The sequence below is a fragment of the Nothoprocta perdicaria genome, unplaced genomic scaffold, assembly GCF_003342845.1.
Source record: "Nothoprocta perdicaria isolate Ctin4 unplaced genomic scaffold, notPer1 scaffold_8, whole genome shotgun sequence".
NCBI classification, from domain to species: Eukaryota; Metazoa; Chordata; class Aves; order Tinamiformes; family Tinamidae; genus Nothoprocta; species Nothoprocta perdicaria.
Window position 1 is genome coordinate 8415645 of NW_020456087.1, and position 18517 is coordinate 8434161.

At 37.9% G+C, this 18517-nt stretch overlaps 1 protein-coding gene across 3 annotated transcripts in view; it reads right to left on the reverse strand.

The window, feature by feature from the left end:
• Positions 1-2711: 2711 nt before the first annotated feature.
• Positions 2712-18517, reverse strand: part of SEC23A (Sec23 homolog A, coat complex II component) — a 22062-nt gene continuing 6256 nt past the window's right edge. For all 3 annotated transcript variants that reach the window (XM_026051747.1, XM_026051745.1, XM_026051746.1), the window contains exons 7-20: positions 18195-18339; positions 17702-17860; positions 16833-16948; positions 14892-15015; positions 14719-14799; positions 14502-14591; positions 13159-13265; positions 11984-12137; positions 11237-11314; positions 10551-10712; positions 8999-9085; positions 7467-7622; positions 7166-7231; positions 2712-3979 (exon numbers count right to left, since the gene is read on the reverse strand). In XM_026051747.1, coding sequence (XP_025907532.1) covers positions 3890-3979; positions 7166-7231; positions 7467-7622; positions 8999-9085; positions 10551-10712; positions 11237-11314; positions 11984-12137; positions 13159-13265; positions 14502-14591; positions 14719-14799; positions 14892-15015; positions 16833-16948; positions 17702-17860; positions 18195-18339 — 1615 coding nt within the window. In that variant the 3' untranslated portion in view covers positions 2712-3889. The remainder of the gene's footprint in view (positions 3980-7165; positions 7232-7466; positions 7623-8998; positions 9086-10550; positions 10713-11236; positions 11315-11983; positions 12138-13158; positions 13266-14501; positions 14592-14718; positions 14800-14891; positions 15016-16832; positions 16949-17701; positions 17861-18194; positions 18340-18517) is intronic.

The window sequence follows — 18517 nt, forward strand, 5'->3', positions numbered from 1 at the left end:
GATAACACATTTTAYACATGATTTGCAAGTGGCTGAATGCCCCCTGGGGGTGTTTTTCTGTTCCCAGGATTAAGAGGAGAAAATTACACAGCTGCYGTGCCTGGGCTTCCTCAGACATGCGAGGGAAAAGTTAAACAGGACTTATTCTAATAAGTTMTATGTAACTTTGGCCAACCCCTAGTCAGAGAAATACCTCCATAAGGAGCACAGCGCGGTGCCCTGGGCGGGTGACACACGTGGCACATGCAGGGATTTCTCTCTGGAAGGCCCTGCTGCTCCCTCCACGTGCACTAGCTTCCAGCCAAAACCTCTCCCTGCTCCTGGCCAGCGTGCCAAGGATCTGGACATCTCCCATGGAACTGGCTGGGAAGACACATGGGATGGGCAGCCTGCAGGTGCTGGTGGCAGCCCCCRCTGGTGAAAGGCTGCGGTGATTATTTTGCCCCGCTTTGCCCAAATCAGTTAATGGGCATCAACTCCAGTGTTTATCTTTTAGTGTCAGAGCCCTCTCTTTGGAAAAGAGCTTGCACTGTTAGGCACAATCTGCTATTTTAAACAAGCTTTTACATTAAATTCAGAGCAGAACAACTGCTTCATTAGTTTTTCCATCTGTTCTGTTGAAGCTCATTGGCGTCCATGTAACGTTTAAGTTTTATATGAACCCAAAATGCCAAAAGTTAAACTGAGCTCAGCTCTATAGTGATTTGCAACCCAACAAGGGATAATGAAATTGCCTCAGATTTGGTAGGACAGGTTGGGATGCTGGTGTCTGTTATACTATCATTTTTCACCACGGAAAAAGAGGGAATACTGGGACATAGGATCTTCCAAACGCGCTAACATGTGTTGGAAGCACCCATGGCACCACTCACCCATGCTAGGCTCAGTTCCAGTGTAGGTTTTCTTTTTTTCCCCACGTTCCTCCCCCGCCCCCCCAAAAGGCACCTACTCAATTTACAAAAAATAAATTGTTCCATCTTCYTGATAATAACAGGATGCAGGAATCAGAGTGAAGGCGAATTCTTTGTTTCTTGTATTGCATTTCTGGGTCACGGTAAACACTGCCTAACCTTTGCTGCCTCCCAAAGCTTCCTCCTGTCTGCTTTTCTTGGAATACACGGCCAAGCTCAAGCCGTTTCTTGCTCTGGGCCTGGCCTTTGGCAGTTTGGTTTAGTCTATTCCTTTCTGCTTCAAGCCAGTACCCATAAAAAACACTTTGCCAATACAGGTGATTCTGACCACCCCTTTATATAGCCAAAATGGTATTTGAAAGAAAATCTATCACCTATTTCCTTAGYGCTACAGCAAAACTCCGTCAATCCTGATTGCAAGAAACGTAACAGGTCTCTCTCCTGGCGCAAACAGCTGGCGGTGGCCACCACGACCTGCAGGCACAAGCACATCTGAAACAGCTGCATCTCCTCCACATTGTGGCCAACTGTTAAAAGACAATTAAGGGAGCTAAATGGAAGAATCCCTCACAGAAGACGTTCAGCCTTAATTGTCAGCAATTCTTTAAGCCCAAGCAGCAGGTAGGCTGCTAGGGAAGCACTAGGACTGCTCGATGGCAAAGCAATAGAAGGGCACTCCAGAACGAGAGGCCAAGAGAAGCTCGGTGAAGTCCTCACTAATAAAGGTTTCCACATCCAACGCGCTCTTTGCAGCACCTAGGGTCAGGGCAGCCGTGTTCATTTTATGTAAAGGTACAAGCGGAATTAACCTAAACAGATAAATGAGATATTGGGAAGTCACCACGACTGGATGGCTTTCCTCCACGAGCTCTGGAAAAACTAAAAGATGGAAAAGGCTGAACAGGTAGCAAAGTGTGTGTGTGCATCACGCTCCCTGCTGCCCCTCTCTCCTCCCCCAAAGGGGCTCCGGGGGGGATCCCACAAACGAGAGCCTGCCGAGCCCCAGCAAGAGGGAAGAACCTGGAATAAAGAACAAGACTTAGGAGCTCACAGAGAGCCAGGGAATTAACATAGTTTCTGCCAAGAAAAATCCTGCCTCGCTAACGAGCCGGTGCCCTTGGAAGGGTCAAGGAGCAGGAAGATAAAGGTAATAAATACCTGGGATTTTCACAAAGCCTTTCATGATGTTAAGCACCTGAAGTTAGAGAAGAAGGTGAAGTTGCTAAAGGGCTAGATGAGGGAATCTACTACAGATTGAAAGCTAGGCAAAAGGTAGGAAGAAAAGCATAGGATTTAATAGGTAAATTATAAACACACAAAAAAATCCATTAACAAGATAGTGACAAGAGACTGATTCATCAGTCAAAAGGAACTTAGCTGTCAAACAGAACAGACATATTTAGTGTTATGAGAATTTTTAAGAGCTGTTTATCAGCTAAAATGAGAGCAAGAGAGCCCTGAGTTTTTATTTCCCACATTGTCATTAATATAAGCAGTTCAGTATCTCTGGAAGTAGAACAAGTTTGATGTCAATCACTATATGAAGATGTTAAGYTTTTCTGAATTAACTACTAGCTTTATTTCCATGTTACATTTCATGCACTGACAGAGAACCAGCACAATAAATACAAGGAAAAAAAAAAGAGGAAAACATTTTATTTGTATTGAGATAAATGGAGCTCAGTCTCATTTAGATAAAAGAAATGGAGAACAACTGATTTAATCAAGTTTCCTAGAATTTATAAAAATCATACTTATCGCACCAATAGATGATTGAATTTCCTATGTCCAAACATCCTTTCTCTTTCTTGTTTCAGACTTGGCACAATTTTTTATTACCCAATACCACATTTCATATCTGTACTCATTAAAATGTCGTATTACCTACGTAAACATCTGCTGCATGTGTAAACTTCAAAGAGTAAATGGGAAAGCCTAATAATTTACCCTCAAAAAGTCAGGTAATCACCAAGTAACAAATCAGTTACAGCATAATCTATATAATACTGTTTCAACAAGAACAGAAGCCTGTTGAATCCATAACAAAAAGGAAGTCGAAAGAAAAAGCCTATGTGCAGTTTCATGCATTAGTGTAATGACGTTGTAAGGCATCAAAAAGGTAAATATGTTAAGTATGGTTTTTAGAAGTATACTCATAGACAAAAAAGAAAACTTAAAGGCTGTACTTCAGTCAGTTCATTCTGGAAGTGTTTGGTTTCTCTAGAGCTCAAGCTAAAAATATTAATTTTGGAATATATTCATCTTAGGTTTTTTTCCTGATAACAGATACTTTTGTCAAAAAATACAACACATGAATTCTAAATTTTGTATAGTAACACTTTTTTTGTTTGTTGTTACTTTTTTCCTATTCAAATTCTTTACGTAGAGAGTAAGAAAAAATCTGCTCCCAAAGAATCAAGTAGGGTGAAAGCGAATAAGAAATACTTGAAACTAAATAGTCCTAGAACAACAACACATAAACAAAAAATGACCATTGCAGATTTTTTTTTTTTTGCTGCTACTTTGTCCATTTCTTGCTCAAACTGTAAGTAAACAAAAGTAGTCATATGGCAGTCTAGAAAACCTGGTGTCACCAAAGATTTCCTTTATTGTTCAATGTGCCATTCTAGTGCAAAGCAGAATCAGCCTCATCCACTTAAAAAGGAAGGAGAATTCACATTTCAACGTTGTTACAATTGTTTTCATGGCAATTAGTATCACAGTAACCAAAATGACTGCTCTTTTTTCTCCAATTATTATCTAATTTAATCTACTACCCGTCTCTTTTACACACTGCAGTTTACATTAAAACATTGCTGATAACGGAAGCTTTTCTTTGAAAACAACACTGCTTTAAATTTAGTCAGGCAGCTTGTGCATATCAGAGCATTCTGTCAAGAGAGACATGAAAAAGGGTGAAGGAGAAAAAGACAAAATTTGGCTCCAGCTTCTCTGTGCCTTTGATTCACAGCAAAAGCTCAGGCAGCACTAGAGACAGCAAGTTTCTTCAGATGATCCATAAATACTTGCAAGCTGACATCATCTGTAAGAATGGGTGCTCCAGACTCCTACAGAAGTGAAAAACAAAACAAGGAACATGATTTATACTTACTGTAAAGAAAAGCATTTCCAACAGATCAACACTAAGTTAAAAAATACCTTAGAAAYATCATTGCTAGCATAGACATAAAACAGGCTACTGCAAATTTACATACATTTCCATATACTTACATAAATTCAGGCATAAACCACCACTACATTCTTTCACCTGTCACTGCAGACTGCAGTAAATCCCAGTGTGGTGAGACAATCATACAAACCCAGAGCTTTGACAGCTGCCAAATGCTGACACTAGCATTTTCAACCGAGAATAAAGTGAATAAAACTCCCATGCAGCAACTCTCATCGGTATCACAGTGGAGCATGACAAGGAAGAGAGAAACAGAAATATGCCAGTGACACAACCAGTAAATCCTCATCTGTCACTGAAGCCCATGCTTATCCAAATGGCAAATTGTAACTGGTCTGATCTGACACTGACTGAAGGTCAACTGTTTTTTCCAGGAAGCTGGGCCAGTTCTTTCCTGCAGCTCTGTGCCACTTCAAAGAACYACAAAACCATCTTCTGAAGAGTATACACTACAAAATCAGATCCTAAAAGATGAAAATCTTTTTTGGGGAGATTAGGGAGATTTTTGCAATTTACTTTTTCACCTCAGAAGGTTCTCTTTTACTATTATTTTAAAGCAAATTCCCAGCCTAAATCACACAGCAGAGCTGGTGATTGTGCAAATGTCAGATAGCAACTCTCTCAAGACCTCTGAAGTAAATCTGTGATTACTTCCTTTTACAGATATAAAACGAGCTCCAGTAAACTCAACAAATCAATCACTTCAAATGTACTAAGCACCCACAATTCCAAATGAAATCACTGCTGTCTGAGCCTTTACCAAACCTTTCAAAACAAACAGGAAAGTCTTAGTGAGGAGGCTCTAATCGAGCGCTCCTTTTGAGAACCAACAGGAAACAGATAATGATCAAGGRACCAATCCAGGAGCTCTAGGAGTTCTTGCTTCACTCCATTACGCTCAACACACTATGCAGCCTATGTTAGGAATGACTCATTAAATGGGGTCTGTCTATCAACTGTTGGTGACAGGGTAAGAATAAAGCACCTTCTCCTTCCAAGCCTGCCAAGTCTGGACTCTCCTCACTTAAAAAGCAGCCAGRGAATTGCAAGTAGCTTTTTGGGGGGGGCAGATATGACTCACCAGCTTGTATCTAAGCAAAGAAAGGGCACACATCAGCCCCTAGCTAATTCACAGCTCTTACCCTCGAGGGAAGGAGCCCTGCACAGTCACCACTGGTGTGGTAACCCAGGGTACCTACAGGAACAGCTCTGCCCCCGAGGCTGACCACCACCTCCAGAGGCAGCTTCTCTCCCCGGCAGCACGGGCTTCACTCCGGACATGTGGAAGGCCTCACTGCACTGCACAGGCCTGCCCAGTATTTTATTTGCCAGAGAATAAAGCAAAACCACAGCAAGGTCTTGTGGCACGATGTATAGTTGCACAGCTCACCAAAACCGTTATTTTCTGTTCAAAAATAGCTTATTGTAAGACCTCAAATTCTCCAATTAAGGCATATAGTTAAAATTTAAATTTAATTAACAACAACTTAATGCTAGCTGGTTAGGCACCTGGTAAGATTTGTGCCATTGACCTCCTCTTTCATTTTAAATTGTAAATTCCCCATAGATCAAGACAAGATAAAAACAAATAAACAGCTGGAAAACCAGCAAGCTCAAATAAGTAACTTCAAAGCCTATCAATACAAGCTTTCAAAGTGAACAGAATGTGTATGAAACTGTATGACAAAAAGTTACCATTATTTTCTGAAAACCTCTTAAATACAAGGCACTTATCTGCTGAAATGAAAAAAAAAATCTATATATAATATTAAAAACAAAACAAATCAGCTCATCACCTCCTGAAATATATTTTCAGTGATTTGCCAGTGCCCCCTCCTGGTCAGTGTGGACTAGCAATGTTTTCTAGAAATTCAAATTCCACTAAAGTCACATAAAGTTACAGGAAACAATCCAAGAAGCTCAGAAGAAAAATGAGCTTTTTTTAAACAGTTTAAAATTTTCTCCCCAGAATAATACTCCTGTAATTTTTATTTGGTTCAACTTTATTTACACAAAAGCAGTAGTCTATTATGTTGAGTACAAACACGACTGTCACTGGAAAGGATATCTGTTTCATTTAAGTAAGCAGATACACATTATGAGAAATCTTAATATTTCAAAAACGTATGTAATGTAGAAATCTATGTAATGTTTGGATAAAAACAAAATGTTTCAAACTGTGGGGTTTATTTGAGCGTGTCTTGTGTACCTTAACAGGACAAAGACAGACAGATAAACAGACTGCAGGTTAAGATTTTGACTTTGGAGGAAGGAGAGCCAGGTACAAACTCCCTTAAMCTGACTCAGTGTAAGCTGCTCAAGTATTTCCACTCAAACTCAGCACTCTTTCCTGAAAAGAAAGTTTCACCGAATCTGTACAAAAATGTACCCKGATAAACCTTAGCTGACAAAAAATCCTGTAATAAACTTGCTGCAAAGCTCTGCTTATTAATGACTTAATTACTGTAGGCTCTTTTGCAAAACACAGTTGACATACAGGTCCAGAAACTGCTGCATTTGTATGTCAGATGCAATCACATTTGCACGACAAAATTAGCCTGCAATAGTGTTTGCACCCACAGCAGTGTTTCCTCTTCTGCTATAAAAGCTGAACTTGGAAAGAGAGCATGGAACTGAGATGCAATAGTGAAAAACATAAGATGCTGCAGAGTTTATTTTATGAGCTCATATACAACCCTCCTCCTAGCAATAACCTTTGAAAAGCTAAATCCTCATCACGAGGGGRAAAAAAGCTTCACTAGTCTTTTGGGAAGTACCTCACTCCAAAGAATTTGAAAGTAGCTAAGACAGATGTCTAGATGAAAATAGACAAACTGAAGCTAAAAGCAGCAGACTCTAACATTTTTTTAAGAAAAAATGAAAATCATTCTTTTAATCTTAGTTTCTGATGGAATCAGGCCAATACTGCATTTCTTTTCCAGCTTCAACATTTGATATTATTACTTATACATACACAAAATGTCTCAGGTGATTTCTGAAATACAAGTAATAGAAAACAAAAACATTTCATGCAYGGAAGCTTCACCAGCAGATTCACACTTACCTGTCCCCATGCATACATATTGTTATGAGTCTGAGATGGATTTACTTTTGAAAGCAGGAAACGAGCCTTAAAAAGCAAACAAACAGACAATTCATTAATCTTTTTTTTCAAAAAAAATACAGGATATATGAACTAKGCAAACAGGAACCGTTAGGTATCCAGCTATGTCGAAGTTTTAAACTTCCAGATGTTAACATACAATTTACATACATTTTAACATAGAAATGCAAGTTTGCTATATAGTGTGTCTAAGTATTATTAAACATCATTCCTAGACTATATACTACACATTTTACCATACCTGGCTTCCTCCATGCTCTGTATCAATGTATCTGGGCATTGGGAATCTGGAATGGAGAATTTCCTGAGCATCGTCTATTGGAGCTTGCAGCAAGTGATGGAAGTTCTCATATTCTGGCATGTCTTGGTAACCTGATTTACGCCACTGGGCTATAGTCTGGAGACGGGAGGAGGAAGGAAATACAGGATTGATTCACTGATCATTCCTAGTGAATAAAGCTTTTTTTAAAAAAATAGTATGTCATGGCTGACCTCTTCTCTAACTCTCATTCCTTTCTACTCTATAGAATGTAAGTTAATTTTGTTTTTAGATCCTCTGTAAATGTGGGCTCTAACAGGATGCTGGCTGCTCAAGAAGAGCTGATGGGAGGGAGCCTCAGGTAGGGTTCCCTTCTTTGGCTGGTGAGCTGCTGGAAGCTGCAGCTCTCAAGCTTGACCCCTGCTTTGAGCTGCACTGCAGCAGCAGCACCTGGCCATGTACCCCACTGCTCTGGTGCCTGGCCTGCAGACTGACTTCCTAGCCCGAGCTCAGACCTGTCTCACCTCTGTGCGCTCCCCTGCCTATTGCTGGGCTGTGGCCAACTCCTGCAGCTCCCTCCACACCTGATCCTGACCTTAACCTGCTGACTCGAGTCCCTGAGGCTTGACCTCAGTCCTGCCTCCTCCACACGGACCCATCTGACGACTACACTGGTGGCTGAAGTGTCTCCATGGGGCTGGCCCTGCTTGGGTCCGCGCCACGGGGCCACGGTCGCTCCCTTGCCAGGCTTGTTATGTGCCCAGCTCCTGGTGCCACTACCCTTAGGGAGAGTCTGTCCCTGCTGCTCCCTGGCARCACCTTACCAAGTACAGAGAACATTTTCCTATTTTAAAAGCTGCTAAAGTTTAGTAACTGCTTTAAAAAAATGCTGCCAGGAGGAAGGAGGCCATGATCCAGAAGAATATTTCTCGGACTCTTAGCAAGCGACCCTTAGGGGCTGTGGAGCAGTAAAAAGGAACAGCTCAATTCCTCCAGGGAAGCACAGCAAGTCATAAGCATTTATATTACCAGGAAATATCAACCTACTCAACTGCCAGAAGCAGCTTAGTTCCTCTAGGACGGTGCAGATGAAGGGTGACTGTAATACATGGTGCTCTCCCTCTCCTATCCCCAAAGGACTAATCTGCTGTGAATCCAGAGGCCTAAAACAAGTGCATGAAAAATGGCAGCAGGAAGGTGGAGAATTGTAAAAGAGCATCTAAGATGTTGGAAAAATATTGGTCTAAAACAAATAATCTCATACTGAAGTCAACTGATCTTAAACTTACCATTAAAAAAAGGACCAAAATAGCAAGTAATGCCAGGGACCTGTGTACAGGCCATGTTATTAGGCTACAATTGCTAATTAGGAAACCTTTTAAGTCTACCAGTACCAACCATGCAGATGAGGCCAAGCACTGGAAGACTTTTTACAACCAAGGCTTTACTTCCTTAACAAAGTTTTATTACAGAAAATAAAATGGAATATTTATATAAGAAATGATTAACCTTACCTCTCCATGATAAATAAGGATCTGGAAAAAGGTGTCCATAAGAAGAATGCGATCTGGTAAAATACTGCTGCTATCTAGAAGAACAGGCTAAAAGAAAAGTAAAAATAGAAGTAAAAATTCATCAACCGATGCAGAACTGAGTAATCACAGGGCATTACAGGTTCTCTCAGTCACTGGCTCTTCGGAACTTCTAAAATCACTCTGAAGTCTCCTGTTTGTTCCATTTCAAGTTATATATCTGAAACCCACCCAATCTCATTCTCAAGTTATCCAGCTCGATTCTGAATGCTAATTTCATGAGTGATAAAAATGGATTCCATAAGCCTAGAGCTATTTCCTTATTATGCACTTTTACAGTCCTTCAAGGACCCCCATTTTTACCCATCCAATGATATTAACTCTAATGATACTTGAATGCCTCAATATTCAGTAGTTATTATATGGACATATATATATATATATGGATATATATATGGATATATATGGATAATATATATTTTATATATATTATATTCAGTAGTAGTTATATGGGAATTTTTTTTCTTTTCCTTTCAGTCTTTTCCTTGCAGTTACTATTACTCTGTGTGTATGGCTGTGTCTATACCCACATACACACATGTATGTGTGTGTGATATATATGCACACAGAGTGTATGTGTGTATACACTATGTATATATATACACACACACACACATATATATACACACACTCACATATATAAATATATATAATAATACTCATGAGTTTTAATGTAGTACATCAATCTGCAATGCTGTAGTTTATCTAAATGTGGTGATAATATTAGTCCCATATGGTTTAACTGGATCAGTACCTTATGACCTATTTTGATCAATCATATTAAAGACACTCAAAATAAACATCACTACAACTGGGAAAACAAAACATTGAATTATTATTCATTTTAGACTAACATGGCAGCTTCTCTTTCGATCAGGTGGAGTTTGATCATGTTTCTAACACTCACATAACTTATTCATGCAGAGAATGGCTCTCACACTTGTTAGCAGTTCTCAAACTACTTCATTACTTTAATTAAGATTTCACTTTAAAATCTCTTCTTTCCTGCCATGATACTGCCTGTTTTTTTTTCCTTTTTCTACGAGTTAGGGTTGCAGTGTGACAAGACCCTGATTACTATGATAATTTTCATGGTCTCACAGTTTCCCCATTCTCTTTCATCTATCAAATTAATTTTGCAGTCTTCTATGTTACATTTCTGTTACACACTTTTTAAGATTAATCCAGGCTATGCAGACTGCACCATGATAAGGTCAAGTGCAAGGTTTTGTAACAAACCTATACATTCTGGTAACCATGCCAAAATCAGAAGACAATGCTTTCTGGATAAGGTTACTAGGGGGAAAAGAATTTTTTACAATTCCAAAAACATTTCTTTTGAAGTCCACTGAAAAAGCACATTTTGAAGTAAAAACATTTTTTTTTATCATATTTTACATTCTGGCACCTAGTAATTTCAACAAAGTAAAGACCAGATTCTCTTAACCTGCAATTATGTTACAAGGAACGTTACCTCTGGAGGTCCATTGAAGGAGTAGGCATAGAGAATTGGCTGAACCATGATAAGAGATTGCGTTAAATCCTGACGCATAAAATGATGACGATAGTATGAGCTCTCATCTGGACTGTTGTTAAAAACTTGCAAGAAAGGAGACCTTCTCAAGTGAAACATGAACTGAAAAAAAATATATATATATATATAGAGAGAGAGAGAGAGAGAGAGAGAGAGAGAGAGAACAAAGAGAGAAAATGTTTTTCACAAAAAGAAATCGGACGAGACTAATGCCACTGCAAAACTGAACTTCGAGTCCTTTAACACTTCTAACTTGTGTAGGCAGCTTTCTCAGATACACAAATATACACATATACAGAGAGAAACAGACACACACACACATACACACACCTAAGAATGGCCAGAAGTTTAACAATTCTTCTTCTCCAGTACTAACTGATGAAAGAGTACACCTGAATATTGCTAAAACCATATTGCAAGTTGCACCGTTCCTGTGAGACCACTTCACTTAAACACAAAACGTTAGAGCAAGTTAACAGCTTGAATAATAATAACCACAGCAAAGCTGACCTGGGGACTTTTCAGTCTGTTATCTAGTACAAAGCATTACTTTACTTTGTGATACAATACCTCTTTATTTAAAGAGCATTTGTTCTTTGTTATAGACACAGCTTCCTTCTACTCACCTGCGGATAAAGTGAAAAGGTTTCTGAAAATCTGAAAGAGCTTGGATCATCCTTATGATATTCTCCAAATTTCTGACACTGAAACAAAAGAAAAATATGTCTAAATTAGGAAATACAGTGTGTTGTTTACACTGTTAACTGTAAGTTTGTTTTTATAATATATGCTGATGCCTTTGTAATAAAATAGAAATCTAAGAAAGAAGATCTGACATAAGCACTTTCATTAACAAGTAGTGTTTCTTCACATTTCAGTTTTATTGGCTTTTTCTTTTCTCTTTAAAAATCACCATGAAAAAGTTCCGTGATTAAATATCCCCTGACAAGTTTAAAACTAATTGTATAACTAGCTACTTACATATGAGAAATGTCTCAACTGACTTAAACTGACTTAAAATTGACTTAAAAAAAAAGAAAATCAATATGCCTTTTTTTTATTCTAAAAATGTTACTCACAATATCATTATAGACAGTTGAAATAAAGGTTGAATTTCTATAAACCTCATACTAGATTTTCTCTYAGAAGCTGACAATGACAAGAAGCTGAAAACTGAGACATTAACTAACTAAAACCACTGCTGCTCTTCTGCCCTGGCARACAGGAATTCTTGGGTCACTCTGTCTATCCACTTGTGAAAATTGGCATTCAATCCTCTACTACTTTAGTAACAACCACTGAACACAAATCATTAATCAACGATTTGTCCAGAAACAAGAAAACAATTCAACTCTTAATATAGTCCTGTTTACCAGGCGTATAAGTTGTCTGTCCAACCACCTCAGCACGTCAGGCCCTTCCTCTGTTTCTGCCCTATACACGGCCAATCTGGCCATGAGAATGGCAGCAGCTTCCTGGTCAAAGGATGCAGCAATGTTCTGGATCTGTGTCTGTGCGTCTGCCCAGCTGCAAAAGAAAAACACTTGTGATCACCTCATAGTGAAAAGGAAAGGGGCCCAAGTTAAAAATGCCCCTCAAGAAGAAGGCAGAGAAAACAGCATTCACATTTTCGCAAACTCATGCTGGAATTACAAAAAATGTACTGGGGATAGATAAACAGTCTCTCAGACGCAACATCCCATATTTACAACATCCCATATTCTTGAGATGCCTCTTATTTGTATGCAGACGCCATGCAACCAGTGAAATAAAATACAAGGTCACTTAAAAATACATTAAAAATGGTAATGTACAAAAAAGTCTAGTTAGAGAAAACACTATTCAGGAAGTTAACCACAAATACACTTTGCAGACTAATGATTTTCTTGCACCCCTCTTTTGGGATCTAAATGCTTGTTCTCTTCACATGCAAGGTGTGCTATTACTCTATCCCTTCATCAGTGATCAAGAAAGTTTTAGTAATACAGTGAACACAAGTTAAGAGGATACTCATATCAACAGTAAGGGCAAAATGTTTTAGGCTAAGTGGACTTTTTAATTAAACTAAACCACTCAATCTCCTTGAGCTTGAAAAACTAACTGAAAAATGCCTCCCTAATACACTTACTAAACTTGCTTAAACTTACAATTTACTGAAGTAAATTGAATCAAGGAAGCTTCAGGTAAGGTTTATACATGAAAGAACAGCTATACATGACACCTRAACTGCAGCTAACACAGCTTAAGATATGAAGTAATCTCTGTTATTCTCCAAGTCTGACCATCTCCTCAGTTTAGGCCACAGAATTTCCATGCAGTGTCTCCTCTTCATCTGTAACCACTTGGGTTACTTCACACCATTCTCCCAGCATTAACACACAGCCATTAATCCTCTTGGAAAGGAAACAAGTCATGGAACAAGAGCARCAGCATCACAGGTAGGGTCCTGCCTTCTCCACCTGTGGCACTATGTATGTGGACRTATAGATTAAATAGCAAGTATGTACAATATTCATTTCAAAAATAAATCATCACAAACAAAGCCTACTTTCTGGCAACTGTTGTCACCCTGATACGCCTCTGTCCACTAGAATGCTGGTACTGAGTCACAAACTGGATTGCACCACGTCCTCCCTGAGGAATCGGAGCATTGTGCTAAATGTGGGAAGAAAAATAAATAAACTTAGTGGGAATCTCAAGATTTTATCCTATAATTAGAAAATGTAGAAAGGAATGATTAAACAATCTCTCAACAGTAGGCAGTTCAAATTCTGAATAAATGCATTCTCCAGCATTTTATCGTGCTAAGTATCTTTGTTAAACAATGCTAAAACTCAGACATGTTACTTTCAAAGGGATTATGTTTCAATTGCTGATTTGGTTACATTCTATTTGAATGGCACGTAATATACTACATTACAGGATAACAACACTGATATGACTCAAATGTTGATTAACAAATCCCATGAAGTTCCATTGAAACTTAAAAGTTTAGAATCTAGAAGCAAACTAGAACTCTGGGCAGTAGAAATACAGGTTTAAATACTCCCAACAAGGTAAGTAATTTCAAAAGAGAAGGTTGAAATCAACTAGGAAGCATCCTCATAACTCCAGTTTTTGGACAGAGCTATAAAATGAGACTTAAACAAATCCACGAAAAGTAAAATTAAATTAAAAAAAAAAAAAAAGTAGGTCACAAGTTAAAACCTATAGGTTTCAACAAAATACACCACACAGCAAACTGAATACAAAGAAACTACATCCAGCTCACAAAGTCCAGAGTTGCAAATGCTGGGAGAAAGAGAAAGTAGTAGCTCAGAGTAGCACACTGTTTTTATCCTCTTCCCTGGTATCTCCCATGAGAGACAAGATATGTTACACAATATCTTGGATGGGTTTTAATACAGCCAGTGTTCGTTTAAAAACACTGACCCAKAATAGCATAAATTAACATCTAACATTACACAGTGATTATCCTGCTTAGTAAAATGCCAGAAGGCATTAAAGGCAATCTCTGCCTTTAAGTATACAAATTATGTTATTCTCAGATATAATAACTGCATTTCATTTTAATTACCAATAAACTGAAAAGGTCTGGATACAGATTATGAATTTATCCAAAGTCCACAGAATGTTTTCTCATTATCAYATTCCTTAAGAAAGAGATTATTCTACCATGAAACTGTTAATGTCCATCTCCTAMACTCTGACAAATGAGACTCTAAACTTTGCAACATGAGAATGGCAACATCATCTATATCCCTAATAATGTGCTTCAGGGAACAACTCAGGCATCAGCMGTCACATAACATTACTTAGAATGTACTTAGAACATATCTGACTAATTACTTGATTAACTTACTAATTTACAAGTTGACTAATACTTGTTACCTGATTGACCACTTCAAAGTACAGGGCAAGCGTGGTAGTGGGATTAAGTCCGCAGATCTTCCACTGGCAAGTACCTCCTGTTCCAATTTCCTGTAAGCACATTTTAGAGAATACTTTTAGAAAAGGGAAGTATTATCTTTTGTGAAGTACAACATCTGGCCATTATACGTAATTATTTTTGACAACTACTGGGTCATTTTCAGCAAAGTTAACTTACATTTTCTGATACACATGGTCCTTTGGAGTTGAGAGACACACAAGGTCCAATAGCTCCGGAAATCTTTACTTCTCTTGAAGTCTTCACATTTAAAAGAAAAACATAAATTAATATGCTACTCCTAGTCATCCTATTCTGGTACTTCACTATCCCACTGCATTTTTTAATCTTACCTTTATTTCTAATGTGCCACCAAATCCCATTTTAAACTGTCCTTGCATATCTTTTGTGAATACTCTCTGAAAGGTTTGTTTGAACAAAGATGTATTGAAAGAATCCCCCATTACCATGTAGCCTCTAGCAAAGAAAAAAAWAAAAMCAAGTTAGAAAAATCCTTATTATGCAGTAATTCAGCAAGCAAGATTTACGAGCTTAGTTAAAAATAAGAACAGGAAGGCAGAAAACAAAGGCAAWTTTTTGTCTTCTTAAAAGTGACTACTCTTTATTTCAACATTAAACCAATATTTAGTAAAAACTTTAGGGGCTGAGTTTATAAATGGGTTTATAAAAGATCACTAGATCCTCCCCAACCAGCATCCTAAGGTCATCCTCAGTTTAATATATATCAACTAACTCCTCATTATCTTGCAAAGYCAGTTAATTACTTCCAATATTTAATATTCCAAAATTATTTCAACACAATTTTATTTTGYTCAGTCCAATAGTTATATCAGGCTTAAATACACCCTAAAACAGTATAACCTCTTTTTATGTTTAGCAATAGTCTGTCCATATAAAACTGCTGTGGTTACATTCATTCTGAAATAACATATACTGTGTTTAAGAAATAATAATGAGATATACTGCCATTACTCATCTCTAAAATATCTGATATTAATAAGAAATTTAGTAGTAAAAGTAGCAGAACCAAAAGGTGAGCCATCAGAGGAGACAAGGGGAAAAATAATACACAGAATTTAGTATAAAGAAAAGCATTGAATTTGGTGCAGAAAATGAATGCAAGTCACACACACGGGTGAAGTATGGTAAATACAGCTCATGAACAGTGAAAACTGACACATTAGGACTATCCAGGTAGCTCTAAAAAGAAGCAACCCAGCAGTGACTCCAACGGCAAAGTCTGCCTGAAATGCAGTGTCACACAATTATCTCAGTTTGCAGCAGCATCTCCCACTCTTCTTGGCATATCTAGATATATAGAATGTGCTTAGCGTCCACTGTTGTATTAAAATATTGACAGGCAGCTAAGAACACCTAAGAACACTCACAGATATACCTGTTATTACACTGACCAGCAAAGATGCTACATTTAAATATAATCAGGCTGGTATTGACAAGGTTAACAGTAAGAGTCCTGAAAAATGAGCTTGGAGAAGAATACATATCTAATATCAAAGCCTAATATAAGAATAAAACGATATATAAAGTAGGTTGCTATAGTAATAAAGATGAGAGTACAGGAAAGACTTTTGGGAAAAGAAAGTACATTCTTGTAAAAACACAGAGGTAGAACTGGCAGGGAAAAACATAAAAGGACATACAAGGAAATGTTCAAAATTATTCTCAGATTATAGATATGCATAAGAGGAGAGGTGAGTGCCTCATCATCAATGACAAAAATAAGGGCCCGGTCTCATTAGAAAATAAATCAAGAAATAAATAAAACAGAATTTCCTTTGATCATACTAAATGAATTGATGGAAAGACAAGATGGAGGGCATACAAGATGCTATGCAAGATGTAGGAACCCGCAACGGTAGTTGAACCTATAAACCACAGTATCTAGAAGAAGGCATAAACAAGACAGAAGGAATAAGTTTGTGCTATCTGAGCAGTAAGGAAAATTGGACATAGGTTCATATTCCTATTCTCTTCACCAAAATTGGAAGCTTATATATACACATAAGCATTGAAGAAAAACAGGATTAAATCGTATTATTTAAGCCTCTAGAGGTTTAAAAAAAAAAAAAAAAACAGTAAAAAGCTGATATGACAAAGCATACAAACAGAGTGATAATCTTGCCAGAGGCTGAGGAATTCTCCTAAAAGCATAAGCTGCCCACTATCACAGCAAACCACTGGAAGATTAAAAACAAAGAACAACTGCACGTTTAACATACAAACATACATACAAGAAACAAGCAGGTACATACCCAGTGTAGTTGGGACAACACTTCATCTCCAGCAGACCCGTCTGATCCAAAGCACATGCATATATGTCAATAACGTGACCATTTGTTGCAGCCCGATTAGCCAGGGCTTCAAAATGCTAAATCCAAGAAAATACAGTTCAGAGCAATTTAGGACGTGAACTCCCTTCATCTCCATATTATATCCTAAAGTCCCGATTTTTTTCTAAAAATCAATCTTAATTCAGATGTATTATAACACAAGAAAAACGCTTTTTTTTTTTCCTTGAAGGTAAAACAAGAACTTGAAGTTTCAGCACTTGTGTTCATTTTCTGCCCAACTGAGAATCTGACTCGCACTAAAAAGACCTATTTGCTATTTGTGTGCTATTTAAACTAGCATATATTTGTTCTTTTCTTTTTAGATTGTGATTAAGGACCAGGTCCAACTCATATGATTGAAACTGCCTCTCTAACCTCAAGTGTCTATTAATCAATTATGAATGATGAAGTCAAAAGATTTAGGATGACCAAATGTAGATTATTTAGGATGAAATGAACTGTGCTAAAATCCTCCCCCATCTAGATCTGGAGTAACTGCTTTAGTAGTAGGTATCATTAGTCTAGATTTGTCATTTAAACAGATGAATCTTCTCCTAGTAAAAATCAGGGAAACATTTCAATGAACATGAATGAGAGCTAGACAAAGTCCTAACCCAATATACTGAAATACCTGAAGACATGCAATTATTGAGAAATAGATAAATAAAAACACACAGTTCGTATCTCTTTACATGTTCCCTACGTCTAACACTACTACACATTGCCACGCAGGACACGTAAACATTCACTCACTAGTAAGGTGCCTAAAATAATCAATAGACATTTCTTACCTTAGTACCCTTCTTAACATATTTAGCGTTGTCTTTTTCAATGTCATGCCATGATCTTATGGGTAACTTCAATTCATCCCCTACAACCATTCCAGGTCCCTGTGTGGCCGGTCCTCCAATGAACATCATTATACGAGCACCGGTATTAGGAAAAGTGCACTGCAGGTAAAAACAGGGATGAGACTAGTTTTTGTTGTAACAAATTTATATTTATGATAAGTGACACGATGATATATTTATCTCATTGATGGGATTATAATAACAACTGTACTTCCCCACCCCCCAAAGCCTCAAATTTCTATTTATTCAAAGACTCAATCTTGTCAAATTAAAATGAGTATTTAAACATTTACAAATATTGCATGAGATTCATTACAATCACCACACAGATTGAACAGACAAGAATTAAGGGGGTTAAATATTAATTACGACAGATTTTAGGTAGCAAAGTGAACTATTTGCATATTTAGTCAATCATGGTTAACACCATTACCTCAAGAAGCCCTACAGCTATAGAAAGAGCCACTCCAGAGGAACGCAAGGGCCTTTTCCCTTGTGGAACAGGCCATGGATCCCGTTGCAGTTCACCCAGAAGATCAGTAAGATTCATATCAATTTTCTGCACAGGCTGCAAAAACCTGGAAACAAATTGAAGGAACCAGTTTAGATGGGAATTTTTAAATAAACATTATACTGACTGCTCACTAGAACAGCATCCAAGATTCTAGTCTGGATTCAGAGCAGAGTATCTGTCTCACCTAGACAATGCAGTTTTCTAGTACCACATATACAGTGCCCTCAGCTTAAGCAGCTCAG